This window comes from Odocoileus virginianus, chromosome 24 (assembly GCF_023699985.2).
Source record: "Odocoileus virginianus isolate 20LAN1187 ecotype Illinois chromosome 24, Ovbor_1.2, whole genome shotgun sequence".
NCBI classification, from domain to species: domain Eukaryota; kingdom Metazoa; phylum Chordata; class Mammalia; order Artiodactyla; family Cervidae; genus Odocoileus; species Odocoileus virginianus.
In genome coordinates, this window is record NC_069697.1 from 51,163,506 (window position 1) to 51,177,664 (window position 14,159).

Below are 14,159 nucleotides of genomic sequence, written 5' to 3' on the forward strand. Positions count from 1 at the left end.
AGAGAAGATGACGGGAGGGGGCTGCCTGGAGGAATGAGAAGGTAGGGTCACTTTGGTTAAGAGCAAGAACTTTGGAGTCAAATCTGGTTTTGACACCAGTACCTCCGCGTCATAGTTAAGTGATCTTGGATAGGTTCTCTTGGTGGCATCTGTTTATTTGTAATCTCAACAATATCTGCTCAGAGGGCACCTGGTCAGGGCTCCAGCCTCAGCCCTGGAGGACCACCCCAGGCCAGACTACTCCCTTTGAGGTACCAGAAGTAGAGCTTTATAGAGTCCCTCTCCTTGCAGGGAGGGAAGAGCTGGGAGATCTCCCAGCCACAGATGTCACTGGTGTCACAAACTCCAGTTCCGCTGAGGCAGACATCTGCCCACCCCCATGACATGCACAGGACTGCGAGGACATGGCAGCCTGAGGCCAGCACCGCACCCGGAGCTGCAGCAGCTTGTGGTTCAGCATGTAGCCAGTCCTGCTGCTCCTCATCTGCAGCTGAAAGCATTTGGTCTGATAGAGGGGCCAGATGGGGGTGCTGTTGGGCCAGCAGCCTGCACAGCTACACACGTGTTGTCAGCCACCTTGATAAACCGGTCTATGGCCCATTGTCTTCCGGTAGAGTTGGCTCTGGCCCCCCAGGCACACTCAGCCCCCTCAGCCGAGGGACATTCGGCTTCAGGTGCGCCACTGAGCCGATTGCATGAAGGAGCCCAGGTCCCACTCACGTGGGAGGCCCCGCTTCTGCAGGATCCTAGGCTGGGTGACCTCCAGGAGAAGGTGGAGTCAGGGTTGCAGATGTAGTCGCAGGTGTGTGGTCTGGGAAGGCAGAGCAAGAGGAAGAGAGGCAAGTAGCAAAGAAGATGACTGGGAGACCCAGCCACCATGCCCCCTTCATCAGAGCCCCTGGATGCCCCTGCTCCGTCCTCACTTCCTTTTCTGGTAGCAAACGCTCACTCCCTTCCTCAGAAGCTTGAATGAGAGAGACTGGGGGAAGGAAACGAGGACCCTGGAGAGAATGAATGACCACAGGGAACCAGAGGCGGGGGGGATGTTCCCTTCGGCTCCTAGCAGTGAAAGGTGGTCAAGGTGTCAGCAGCCCCACATCAGATCCCCTCACTAAGGACTCCACTGGCTTCTTTCTGTCATGGGCTGCATCCTGGCCTGTGGGAACTGTAAAAGGTGGTCCTCCTGACCGTGGCAGAATAGGACTCTGGAAGTGGATTCCCTGCGGGCTGGAGGGGAGCTGCTGCCCCCAACGTCCACGCCAGCCCCCCCGTTCCCCTTGGTGTCCTTACCTGGACTCCTGCTTCCATCTGCTGTCCCTCTTCCAGTTACCATCTGCCGCTCGTCCGGCTCCCTCCTCTTGTTTGCCTTAGCACAGCTGGGAGTTCTACCAGAAGCCAAAGGAAAGTAAAAGGGAATGTATTACTGAAAGTACAAAATAATTAAATCTAGCAAAGTCTCTAGAGCTCTATTTTATTTTTTATTTATTTTTATTTTCTATTGAATTATGTAGTTCATTTACAATGTTGTGTTAGTTTCTGGTGAACAGCAAAGTGATTCAGTTACATATACACATATATGTGTATATATACACCCACATGTATATACATATTTTTTGGTATTCTTTTCCACTATGATTTATTACAAGGTATTTAATATGGTTTGTTCCCTGTGCTATACAGTAGGACATTGTTGTTTATATATAACAGTTTGTGTCTGCTAATCCCACACTCCTAATTTATCCCTCCCCCACCCACTTTCCCTTTTGGTTAACTAGAAGTTTGCTTTCAATATCTATGAGTCTGTTTTTATTTTATAAATAAGTTCATTTGTGTCATATTTTAGACTCCACATATAGGTGATATCATATGATATTTATCTTTCTGACTTATATAGTATAATTTCCAGGTCTACCCATGTTGCTACAAATGGCACTATTTCATTCTTTTTTTATGGCTAAATAGTATTCCTCTGTGTGTGTGTGTGTGTGTGCGCGCGCCACACCTTCTTTATCTGTTTATCTGTCGATGGACATTTAGGCTACCTCCATGTCTTGGCTATTATACATAGTGCTGCAATGAACATTGAACTACATGCATCTCTTGGAATTAGTTTTCTCTGGATATAAACCCAGGAGTGGGATTGCTGGATCACATGGCAACTCTGTTTATTTTTTAAGGAACCCCCATACTTTTTCCATACTTGTTACACCAATATATATCCCCACCAACACTGTAGGAGAGCTCCCTTTCTCCACACCCCCTCCAGCATTTATTATTTGTACACATTTTTAATGAAGGCCATTCTGCCCAGTGTGAGGGGATGTCTCATCATAGTTTTGATTTGCATTTCTCTAATAATTAGCAATGTTGAGCATCTTTGCATGTGCCTATTGATCATTTGTGTCTCCTTTGGAGAAATGTTTACGTCTTCTACCCATTTTTTGACTCAGTTGGTTTCTATTGTTGTTACTGAGTAGTATGAGCTGTTTGTATATTTTGGAAATTAAGCCCTTGTCAGTTGCATCATTTGCAAATATGTTCTCCCAGTCCATAGGTTGTCCTTTCATTTCATTTATGGTTTCCTTTGCTGTGCAAAAGCTTATGTTTGATTAGGTCCCATTTGCATATTTTTGCTTTTATTTCTATTGCCTTGGGAGACTAACCTATGAAAACAATATGATTTATGTCAGAAAATGTTTTGCATATGTTCTCTTCTAGGAATTTTATGGTGTCATATCTTATGTTTAAGTCTTTAAGCCATTTTGACTTTATTTTTGTGATTGGTGTAAGGGAGTGTTCTAACTGCATTGGTATACATTCAGCTGTCCAACTTTCCCAACACCACTTGCTAAAGAGACTGCCTTTTTTTCCATTGAATATTCTTGCCTCCTTTGTCAAAGATTAATTGACCATAGGTGTATGAGCTTGTTTCTGGGCTCTCTATTCTGTTGCATTAATCCATATGTCTGGTTTTTTGTTTGTTCATTTTTCTGGTTTTGCCAGTATCATGCTGTTTTGATTACTGTAGGTTTGTAGTATGGTCTGGGGTCTGGTAGGGTTATGTCTCTTAACTTTGTTCTTTTTTCTCAGTATTGTTTTGGGAATTCTGGATCTTTAATTATGATTCTATATACATTTTAGGATTATTTGTCCCAGGTCTGTGAAAACTGTCATGGGTGTTTTGATAGGAATTGCATTAAATCTATAGATTGCTTTGGTAGTATGGCCATTTTAATAATATTAATTCTTCCAATCCAAGAGCTCAGGCTATATTTCCATTTCTTTGAATCATCTTCAATTTCCTTTATCAATGTTTTATAGTTCTCAGCATGTAAGTCTTTCACCTTCTTGGTCAGGTTTATTCCTAAGTTTGTTTGTTTTTGTTTGATAATGTTATTTTAACAGGGATTTTTTTTTTTTTTACTTTCCTTTTCTGACATTTCATTGTTAGTGTAAAGAAATGCAACAGATTTCTGTATGTTAATCTTGTATCCTGTATCTTGCTGAATTCGTTTATCAGTTGTTGTGTTGTGTAGTATCTTTAGAATTTTTTGACCTAGTATAATGTCATCTACATAAATGGCAGTTTTACCTCTTTCCTTTCAATCTGGATACATTGTGTTTCTTTTCCTTGTCTGATTGCTATGGCTAGGACTTCCAGTACTTTCGTGAGAGTAGGCATCCTTGTCTTCTTCCAGATTTTAGCAAGGAGGCTTTCTACTTTTCACCATTGAGTATTATATAATCTGTAGGTTTGTCATAAATAAATGGCTTTTATTATGTTGAGATATGTTCCTTCTGTACCCACTGTGGTCAGAGTTTTCTTTAAAATATGGATAGATGTTGAATTTTATTAGATGCCTTTTTTCATCTATTGAGATGATCCTGTGCTTTTGTCTTTTTTTTTGTTGATGTGGTGTATCACATTGATCTTTGTATCCTTGTCCCAAGGACTATCCTTTGTCTCAAGGATGAATCCAACTTGATTGTGGTACATGATCTTTGTTGGATTCAGCTTGTTAATATTTTGTCGAGAATTTCTGTGTCTATATTCTTCAAAGATATTGGCCTGTACTTGATTGTGGTACATGATCTTTGTTGGATTCAGCTTGTTAATATTTTGTCGAGAATTTCTGTGTCTGTATTCTTCAAAGATATTGGCCTGTACTTGATTGTGGTACATGATCTTTGTTGGATTCAGCTTGTTAATATTTTGTCGAGAATTTCTGTGTCTGTATTCTTCAAAGATATTGGCCTGTAATTTTCTTTTTTTGTAGTGTTTTTGTCTGGTTTTGGTATCAGAATGATGGAGGCTTCATAGAATGACTTGGGACTGTTCCCTCCTCTTCAGTCTTTTGGAAGAATTTGAGAACAATCAGTATAGTTTCTTCTTTTATAAGTTTGGTAGAATTCCCCAGTGAAGCCACCTGGTCATGGGCTTTTGTTTGCAGGGAGTTGTATTTTATTGTTTTTAAGTTACAAATTTTATTTCACTTCTAATGATTAGGTTATTCAGATTAATTCTTTTTGATTCAGTTTTGGTGGAATATATTTCTAGAAACTTGTCCATTTCATCTAGGTTGTCCAATTTTTGGCACTTAATTGTTTATAGTATTTTTTAACATTTTGAAAATTTCTACAGTATTGGTTATTTCTCCTCTTTCATTTCTTATTTGATTTGGGTCCTTTCTCTTTTCTTTTTGGTGTGCCTGGCCAGAGGTTTTTCTTATTTTGTTTACCCTTTCAAAGACTCAGCTCTTGGCTTCATTGACTTTTTCTATTGTTGTTGTTTTTTTAAATCCCTATTTTATTTACTCTTTCATCTTTGTTTTCTTCCTTCTGCTTGTTGTAGGTGGTTTGTTCTTTTTCTTTCTCCAGGTTGATTATTTGAGATTTTCCTTGTTTTCTGAGGAAGGTCTGTATGGTCATGAACTTCCTTCTAAAGACTGCTTTTAATGCATCTCATAGATTTTGTATGGTTATCTTTTCATTGTCATTTGTCTCAAGGTATTTTTAAATTTTCTCTTTGATCTCATCATTGACCCATTGTTTTTTTTAGTACCACATGGTTTAATCTGTGTAATTGGTTTTTTTTTGTTTCTCTTTTTTGTGGTTGATTTCTAGTTTCATGCTTTTATAATCAAAAAAGATACTTGAAATAATTTCTATCCAATTAAATGTTTTGAGGCTTGTTTTGTGTCCTAGTATATGGTCTGTCCTAGAGAATATTCCATGTGCACTTATATGCACTGTTTTTCCTGATGATGTTAAGCCTTTATGCCTCCATCAAGTCACAGATAAGCCTCCTGCCTGTCCCCACGCTCCCATCCTACAAAATTCTGCTACAGCTTCTGATGGTATTCCTTCCATGACTCTTGTCTCCAAGTACCTTCCAGTCTCTTCAGAGCTCAGCTAGTTTATTCTGTTCTGAGTACTTCCCGTGGGCCAGGCACTGTGCTAAGAGCGCGGCACACGCGCTGTCTGATGCAATCCTCACCACCACCCAAGGCCAGTGCAGTTGTCCACAGTTTACCCCGGAGGACACAGCACTGCAAAAATCAAACAGCTTGTTCAAGGCCCTGCTAACAGTAAGTGGGGGGGGGGGGGGTGAGGGTTTGAATCCACCATTCTGCCTGTAGCTGCTATTGTGGAGGTGTCTTAGATCCCTCTCGTTAAGATGCACAAGTGGATCTGGGGTTGCAGGGTTTAGAAGCCTACCCATTTGTAATTTTAAATAAAATAATGTAAGTATAACTTGCTCAGCAAGTATAAGACCACTTTCAGCAGGAAGAGGGTGAGCCTCATACAGCTTCCTTCCACAACTGAATCTTTTTGTCCCCTTTTGGAGGCCTGGGAGTTTCACGCCATTTCTTAAGTCACGAGTCAGTGAAGTTGTCGGCAGAAATGCTGCACCTGAGAAGTGCAGACAGAGGAAGACGTAGGAGAAGCGGGGGACCTAGATTTGCACCTGGTCGTGAGGAAGAGAGGGAGGCACCTAACCAGGCCAGCAACACTGGCAGACTCAGGAGCGGGCCTGTGTGAGTGGCAGCCCTCTCTCTGGGCATGACTGAAGCTAGAGGTCTTTTCTGGGCAATGAAGGGGTATGGCTGGCAGGTGCGGGGTGGAGTCTGCAGCAGGAGGACCCCCCTGGCAGGGACGCTGTGGGATGTGCAGGGGGAGAAGGGACAGAAGTGGACAGAGGAGGAAAAGGAGGGCGCCCAGCACTGCAACTGCTCCAGCCCCGGCCAGCCGGCAGGCTGTTCCACTGTCCTGGTCTCTTCTGCACGCCCCAGATCACTGCCGCTGCCCTGACTCTGAAGCACAGAAGGGGATCAGGGCGCATGCCCTCCACCCTAGGAGAACACCAGGTCTCCTCCCTGATGAGCCCCCCACCCCAAAGAAAAAAAGATGGATGCTTTGATGGTCCAGTTCTTTATTTAGAAACCTGATTGTTCAAGAACATGGTAGGTGGGTCTGTAGCCTACCCTTTTCGTGGGATTGTGTCAGAGGTGGTGGGCAACTTTCTTCCCATTTTTCTCAGCAACAGAGAGAAGGTGCTTCCACTCAGAAGCACAGATTTGTAGGGAACAGTGTGGAAAGGAAAAGGGACTATCTCAAGCTGATCTGGGGGAAGCAGGGAGGTGACTCTCAACAGGACTAGGGCAGGGGCGGGGGGCCTACTACCCCTTAGGGCCTGCTGACCGGCCCCACTCTTCTCACTCTCCCTGCTCTACTCAAAAGATCTCAAAACGCTCTTAGGGAGGGGAAAGGAACCCATGAGCTGGGGGGTGACGGCAGGGGAAGCCAGGAGGGAAGGGAGAGGGTGTGGGCAGAAGCAGGGGCAGCAGATCACACAGGCCTGGGAGGCCTCCAGGTCTCCGCAGCAGCAGCAGCACTTGCCCCACGGCCCTCCACACCCCAGGAGGGCCTCGGGGCCCACAGCTCACAGCTCAGCTCTCTGCTGCTTCGCCTTCCGGGCCCCGGGGGTTGTGGGGGACAGAGGCAGGGCCGGTCTAGGAAGACTCCGGACTCTTTGGCAAGCTGGCGGTGGCGGTCTCAGAAGTCAAACTCATCCAGGTCCCCGGTGCCCTCCCCGCCGGGGGAGCCCCACACCCGGCGGTAGTTGCTCTCCAGGTCTTTCTGCCGCTGCCGCTCCTTCTGGGCCTCTTCCGCTCCCTGCACCTGGGGGAAGGCCGCAGGGCGGGCTGGGGAGCGGGATGAGCAGCGGCCGCAGCAGGCACTGGGGGACGGGCTGGGGGGCGGGCGCGCGGTTGCTGGGGGGCAGCAGGAGCCAGCACTCACACGGGAGACTTGTAGGGCTCTTGCTGAGACCCCAACACCCAGAACTGACAGCCTCATCTTATAGATGAGCAAACTGAGGCTTGGGTAGAGGCGAGGCTGGGGGTGCCTGGAGGACGCTAAACCTCACCCTCAACCCCGCAGCCTGCTGGGGGACAGGGAAGGCGGGAAGTTCAGGACTCAGGGGCGGGGTGCCTCTCACCAAGATATTGAAGAAAATCTCCTTGAGGTTTTTTGTGTCCTCATCAGTCAGCCAACGTGCATCCTCCTCAGTCCCTTCTGTCCCTGGTCGGACAATTTTGATCTCAATTTTCCCTGGAAAGGAGTGGGATGGGCAGTGAGAGGAGAGGCCAGGGGGCAGCTCCAGTGCAGGTCCTCTGCCCCCTGGGTCCCCAGCCGAGGTCCCCAGCCCCTCCACTTCCGGCAGCAAGCCCTTCCAACAGCTCTGAATCCAGCCCGCCCCCCAGGGCCCACCTTCGGCTGTGAGTCCCTCCCTCTCCAGCAGGTCTTTCACCAGCCCCTCGATTTGTTTCAGCTGCGGGTTTTCCCGTTTCATCTCGAGGACAGTCAGATCCTGATTGGGGCCTCCGTGACGGAGCTTGGTGACCCGGACCCGGACTCTGTGCTCAGGATCCTCCTCTTAGAGGGGGAGACACACAGGGAGACACAAAACAGCGCCGTGACCCCAGGGCTGGGGCCGGGGTGCTCGCCTCTCTCTGGCCGTCAGCTGCTTTCGGCAAGCTATTCCCTCTCAAACAGGTATGTCAGTCAGCCTTCAGAATAAACTAGGACCCATCCCCCCACCCCCACCCCATTCCAAGCTGTAAAGCTCCCTCCACGGACTGCAGTCTCCTTTCCTCCCTCTGGACCCAGTAATTCTGCCCATCACCCACAGGAAAGCCACTATCTTTGAAGCAAAAATCAGAGAAGTTGGGGCCTGCAGAGAAGGAGGTCGGAAGACTTTGGTTTGGACCCTATGTTGGGACTTGAAAGACATTTCAGTGTTTATAATAGAGGTAGGAGGATGGAAGGATTGAAACTAGGACGTTAGACCTGGAACGCCTGGTCTCCTGTCCCACAGGACCCATGGGACAGACACCGGGACACAACGGGAAGGGAGTGACTCTGTCCAGGCGACTGGCTTCCGAGTAGCTGGGCTGGCCCTCCCTCTCTGCCAGCTGAGGGCACGCCCTGTGCAGTCCTGGGTGACAGCAGCATCTGTCACAGGTGCGCAGTCTCTGGCCCACACACTCACAGTCACTCATTTAACATCTCCTCATCAGTCACAAGCTGCCGGCAAAGTGCTCGACACTGGATGTACAGAAGCCAGGTAACAGCCATGCCAGCGAGCCACGCAGGCTCTGAAAGCTGCTTCTCAAATGGATCACTAGGAAGTGACCAGGCAAAGAGCTAGAGGTGTTGGGAAGCGCGAGAATGGTGTTCCAGAAAGAGCGAGAGGGTGCACATTCTCAGAAGGGATAAAGGTGACGGACCTGGCCGCCAGGTCCTGTCTGACAGCCCTCACCTGTTGGTTGAGGGGGCGGGGGAGGCTTTTTGGGGACAATCCTCCTTTTTCGGTGCTTCTTCCTCAGCTCTGGGCTCTGTTTTTCCTCCAGCCTTTTGATGAGTTTGCTGAGAGTAGACGTCAGGGCCAGCATGGCCCGCTCGCGCTCTGACTCCTTCTTCAGCCCGTCTGGGTCTAGCTCTTTCTCTGTCTGGGAGGCCCAAGGTGGCGGTGGAGAGTTAGGGATCTGGGGAGTGAGGGGTCGTCCAAGCTCTACAAGGGAGTACTGACTAAGTCTCATCGTTCTCACAGATCCCCTTCCCAGTTTTAATTAAGCAACTAGCAGTTCAGGGCTCCTGGCTGAATGCCCCAGGCAGGCGAGGCGTGGCTCGGGCTCTCTCCCCGCCCCTCGACCGGTCCCGCCTACCGGCGCTGGCAGCGGAGGAAGCGGGAAGCCACAGGCGGGAGAGCAGAGCTCACCTCCTGGATGATGTTCTCCAGCTCCCGCTCCATGCCAGCCTTCACCTCCGCCCGGAGCCGCTCTCGGTCTGATGGGAGCGGTATACCTTCCAGTTCCTTCTCAAATTCCCCCAGCAGCTGCCGTTCATCCTCGTCTTCGCCTTCATCCTCATCTTCCTCCTCCTCTTCCACCTCCTTCTGCTGTTCTGGGCCGCCCCTTTCCTCCACCTCTGGTTCCCCGGAAGGGCCTTCTGTAGCACTCTCTCCAGGCTGCTCCTGGTCTGCGTTTGGCTTCCCCTGGATGGGTGAGGATCAGGAGAAAGAGAGATGGCAGATGGTTGGGGTTTCCGTAGAGACAGACCGTGGTGGGGGCGGGGGGCGCGGCACACAGCAGGGATGTGGTTTAGTTGGGGACGCATGAGGAGTGAGGAAGTTGAGGCAACTCTTCGGGCCCAGTTCAGGGGTGGTGCTCCGGGCGCCCTCAGCAGGGAGAAGGGTTCCATCCTTCCCGGGAGCAGGCTCACACCTTTCTTGTTCCACCCTTCAGCTCCTCTATCAATCGGATCAAGTCTGCGGGACTCCTAATGACTTTGACCTGTACGTTGTTCTGAAAATCTGAGATGGAGGAATAGGAATAGATCATAAATTAATTCTACTTTGACTTCCTAAGAAGAGGAGTTGAGGAAGCCAAGGAAGGACATGGTCCCCGGCTCCAGGAACTACCTGTCTGGTCTGAGAGACAGCAGCCAACACACCCCTCCAGAGAGCACTCAGGGGGCCTAAGGGGGCCTCACAGCTGAGAGCGAGAAGGATGTGAGCAGGCTGCCGAGTGCCCTGCTCGTCCACGTGCCACCGGGGCCTTCCTGGCAATCAGCCCGGCTTTTAGGTCCACAGAAGAGATTCTGGGGCCAAGGGCTCCTCCTCCGTGAATCCTGCTCTTCCCACAAATACAAGCCCGTTTTTGTCTGCTCGGTTCCAGGGATTGTACTGTAAACTAGATTCACTCTCATTTAATCCTGTAACAGCCCTCTCACGTAGGGGTTACTGCCCACATGTTGTGGGTGAGGAAATTGGGCTTAAGTGAAATTATCCAGGACTATAGAGTCAGGCAAGCAGTGGAACCGTGTTCTGCTGTCCTCCTAGAGAAGCGCCCAGCCTCCCTCCACGCCATGCTTACCAACCTGAAAACACACGCACGCACATAGGAGACATGGAGCGTTCACTCACCGTCGGGAGAGGTTGGCCGTGGGTCTGTGGCTTCAAGGTTTGGTTCCTGCTCCTGATGGGGAGAAAAGGGCAGAGTCAAGTACGCAGGCTTCTGCATGCCAACCACACTCTTAAGGCACTGCCTCTGGGTATGTCCTTGCATCCCTAGGTAAAAAGAGGTCATCTCATAATGAACCTCAGCTTGAGTGGCCCTCCGACCCGAAGCCCATGTTCAGCATCCTCAGAGAAATGGCCAGGAAGCTGGCTCTCACCTCGGCCTGGGTCTCCCTCGCTGAGGGCTGTTCCTCTGGCTCGTGAAGCACCTTCCAGAAATCTGATTCCTTACTGTTCTCCTTGGCTGGGCTTGCACCTAGAATACAGAAAACAAGGAGGAGGCTGAAAGGAGAGACGGTATGTTTCCCTCTCCTCTTGTAAGGTGTTAGGGCCTGCAGTACTCCTTCCCCCACCCCAGAAGTCAGGGCTGTGGGGCTGTTGAGGACCACACGTCCCTGGGTGCCCAGGACAGTAACACTGAGGAAGAAGCGGAGACGTGTGTCATGGGACAGGACTCAGGACCTACCTGCTGTCCTTGGTGGCAGCAGCCCGGGCCTGGCCTCACCCCACGCTGCAGGGGCCAGGTCTGGCCGCCCCTCTACGGCCCTGTCTCCGTGCTGCTTTGAGTCTACCGGGAGACAGCGCGTCAGCAGGACGGGGACACAGTCTCAGCTCTTTAATACTCGATCTTCCGCCTGTCCCTCCCTTCGTGTCTCCTTCCTCCCTTCCTCTTAATCACTCACCAGCTTGCCTCTGGATGTAGGCCATGTACTCCTCAGGCTGCAGGGCGGGGTGGCAGAGAATGGCCTGGGGAGCAGCGCTGGGTGGGGGCCGGAGGAGGGGGTGAGGGCAGAGCCGAGGAGTTCGGATGGTCAGCACGTAAGAACAGGACAAGGGCTCGTCCACTCGGTCAATGTAGTCCCCAGAGATACCAGCGCCCTCATCGCAGAGGAACTGCCAGGACGGGAGGACGAATAGTGATCACCACCAACCATCACTGTTAGTTCTTAGCACAGCTGGCTGCTCTGAGGACTCACAGTCTGTCAAGCATGGTGCTCTGTGCATTGTGTATATGGTGCTATAGATGCACTGTTGTTTCATTGCTACGTTGGATCTGCCTTTTTTGCAACCCTGTGGACTGTAGCCCGCCAGGCTCCTCCGTCCATGGGATTTCCCAGGCAAGAATACCAGAGTGGGTTGCCATTTCCTTCTGCAGGGGATCTCTCTGACCCAGGGATGGAACCCCCGTCTCCTGCACTGGCAGGCGGATTCTTTACCACTGAGCCAGCAGGGAAGCCCTTTACACGAATTAGCTCATTTAATTATCACAACAACCCAGTAAGGGAGGTCATAGTTATCTCAACTCTGTGGCTCAAGATACTGGGGTTTGATATAGTTGAGGGACTTGTTCAGGCTGACCAGCTGGTAAGTTGTAAAAATATGAATTGAACTTCGGCAACGTAACTGTAGGCAACCAGCTGATTCCTGTTTCGTGTTCTTGCTTTATGTAAATACAGTATGTACATACTTACACATATTTGATATATATTTTTATATGTATTTGAAATACGTATATTCCGTGTGTGTGCATGCATGTGTGTATGACTTAAAAACATCTTCAAACAGTTCTAAGGTCTTTATATTAATCAGAAAGAGAGTAAAGACATCAATTAACGTTAGCCTTTGCTAGGCCAGGATTCACCACTGTCATTTCTGGGGCTTCCCTGGTGGCTCAGCAGTAAAGAATCCGCCTGCCAATGCAAGAGATGTGCGTTCGATCCTGGGTCAGGAAGATCCCCTGGAGAAGGAAACGGCAACCTGCTCTAGTATTCTTGCCGGGAAATTTCACGAACAGAGGAGCCTGGCAGGGCTCCGTGGGGTAGCAAAGAGTCGGACATGACTGAGCGCGCACACACACTGTAATTTCTAAAGTAACCATTACAAGTAGAAGAGAGGCCCCACTTCTCAGCGGCAGCACAAGGAGCCCTGCAGGTCCGCCCCCTACTGAAAGTCCATAACTGGAAAACACTTTTTTTTTTAACTCAGGCATTTAAAATCCCTGGAAATTTTACTAAGGACATACAACAAATTAAGAAACATCTATTCAAGAAAATCCACTAAATCTTGAATAGTGAAAGTTTGCAGTACTTGGGCCATGACCCTCCTTCTTTTCCCCCAACCCTGACTTCACAGCTCAGACAGATGCTCCACTCCAGATGAGTAAGGTCCAAAAAAATGGGTCTTCTATTCCCTCGGCATCCAGTCAAGGGATAGAGTATATCACCAGAGGGGCAGGCCACCAATATTGCTCAATCCTCTCCAGTTACAAGTTGCAGAGAATAAATTCCTGCTGAATATGGTCAAGAGACTGAGGACTCCCTTCCTCCACTCAGCCCCACTCACAGGACAGTGGCTGAACCTCAGGTGCAGAAGGACAGGAATACTGGGCCTTGATCACCCTCACACAGATCACTAAAAGGGCAGAGGTTCCACAACGGAGATGAGAGCTGAGAGGACCAGAGGCTATCACCCCTGCCCAGGTCTCTGCTCATAAAACAGGAGTGTCACTCTGACAGAACTGGGTCAGTGTCTCTGACATCAGCTCCAGAGCAGGGGCTTAGAGATTCTGCCAGGGGGAGAGGCAATCCATTAGAACAGAAAGCTCCAAAGCTCCTTCCAGATGAACTGACTTCTTGTGAAACAGTGTGAGGAAGTTTAAGCCTAAGGGCACTTTCCAAAAAATGAAAAAAATTGGTGGTAAGCACTAAAGAAGAAGCTGGTATCATCAAAAACAACCCTGGTACAGAAGCCCAAATCTAACTGGATCAGATTATGGGGCAACTTAAGCCCCACATGTCAAACATTACAGAGCAGTTGGCTAGCAGTCAGTGAGTATGAGCAGCTGGGTATGCTACCAGCAGAGGCAGACAGATAGCACTTCAGCAAGAGAGACGGCCACAGGGAGCCGTGCTGACACCACCAGCACCCACGGTGGCGGTGGGCGTGCCTGCGGCTGTGCCCTCGGGGGGGGTGACATCAGTGGCTTCACACGGCAGGAGGAGCAGGCCTCATTAAAACAGCCCAGCCAAGTCACGAAAGAAACAAGCAAGTGACCAAAACAAGTCTCATGGTGGAGGCCAAGGATCAGTATCCAGACTTGCCCCAATATATTACCTAAAAGGTATTTTAGGTATATTTTAATATATTTTTGTTCACTTTTCAATAAAAAAATTATGAGATATGCAAAGAAACAAAGTGTGACCCATACACAGGAAAAAAGCAGGCAACAGAAAATGCCTGTGAGAGGATAGAGATGTTAGATTTCAGAGAGAAACGTTTTGAAGTCACTATGATAAATTCAAAGAGCTAAAAATTTAAATCATATAAAGTATGTTCTCCTATAATTAAAAAAGATACACGCACCCCCTATGTTCACAGCAACACTATCTACAAAGACAAAGCACGCAAACAACCTCAGTGGCCGCTGACAGACCACTGCGTAAAGAAGGTGTGGTGCGTGTACGCTGGGATCCTGCTCAGCTGTGAGAAAGAATGAAATAACGGCACCCGCAGCAACACGGACGGGCCTCTAGAGATTATCATACTAAGTGAGGTAAGTCAGAGAGAGAAAGACAAA

General features: G+C 48.9%; 1 protein-coding gene across 4 annotated transcripts in view; it reads right to left on the minus strand.

The window, feature by feature from the left end:
• Positions 1–6,416: 6,416 nt before the first annotated feature.
• Positions 6,417–14,159, minus strand: part of OS9 (OS9 endoplasmic reticulum lectin) — a 34,568-nt gene continuing 26,825 nt past the window's right edge. For 2 of the 4 annotated variants that reach the window (XM_070454700.1, XM_070454698.1), the window contains 10 exons: positions 11,266–11,476; positions 11,049–11,150; positions 10,741–10,838; positions 10,490–10,541; positions 9,789–9,877; positions 9,284–9,559; positions 8,825–9,050; positions 7,774–7,938; positions 7,502–7,614; positions 6,417–7,182 (listed from right to left, as the gene is read on the minus strand). In XM_070454700.1, the coding sequence (XP_070310801.1) occupies positions 7,057–7,182; positions 7,502–7,614; positions 7,774–7,938; positions 8,825–9,050; positions 9,284–9,559; positions 9,789–9,877; positions 10,490–10,541; positions 10,741–10,838; positions 11,049–11,150; positions 11,266–11,476 (1,458 nt within the window). In that variant the 3' untranslated portion in view covers positions 6,417–7,056. The remainder of the gene's footprint in view (positions 7,183–7,501; positions 7,615–7,773; positions 7,939–8,824; positions 9,051–9,283; positions 9,560–9,788; positions 9,878–10,489; positions 10,542–10,740; positions 10,839–11,048; positions 11,151–11,265; positions 11,477–14,159) is intronic. The other 2 variants (XM_020878451.2, XM_070454699.1) reach the window with 2 other exon arrangements.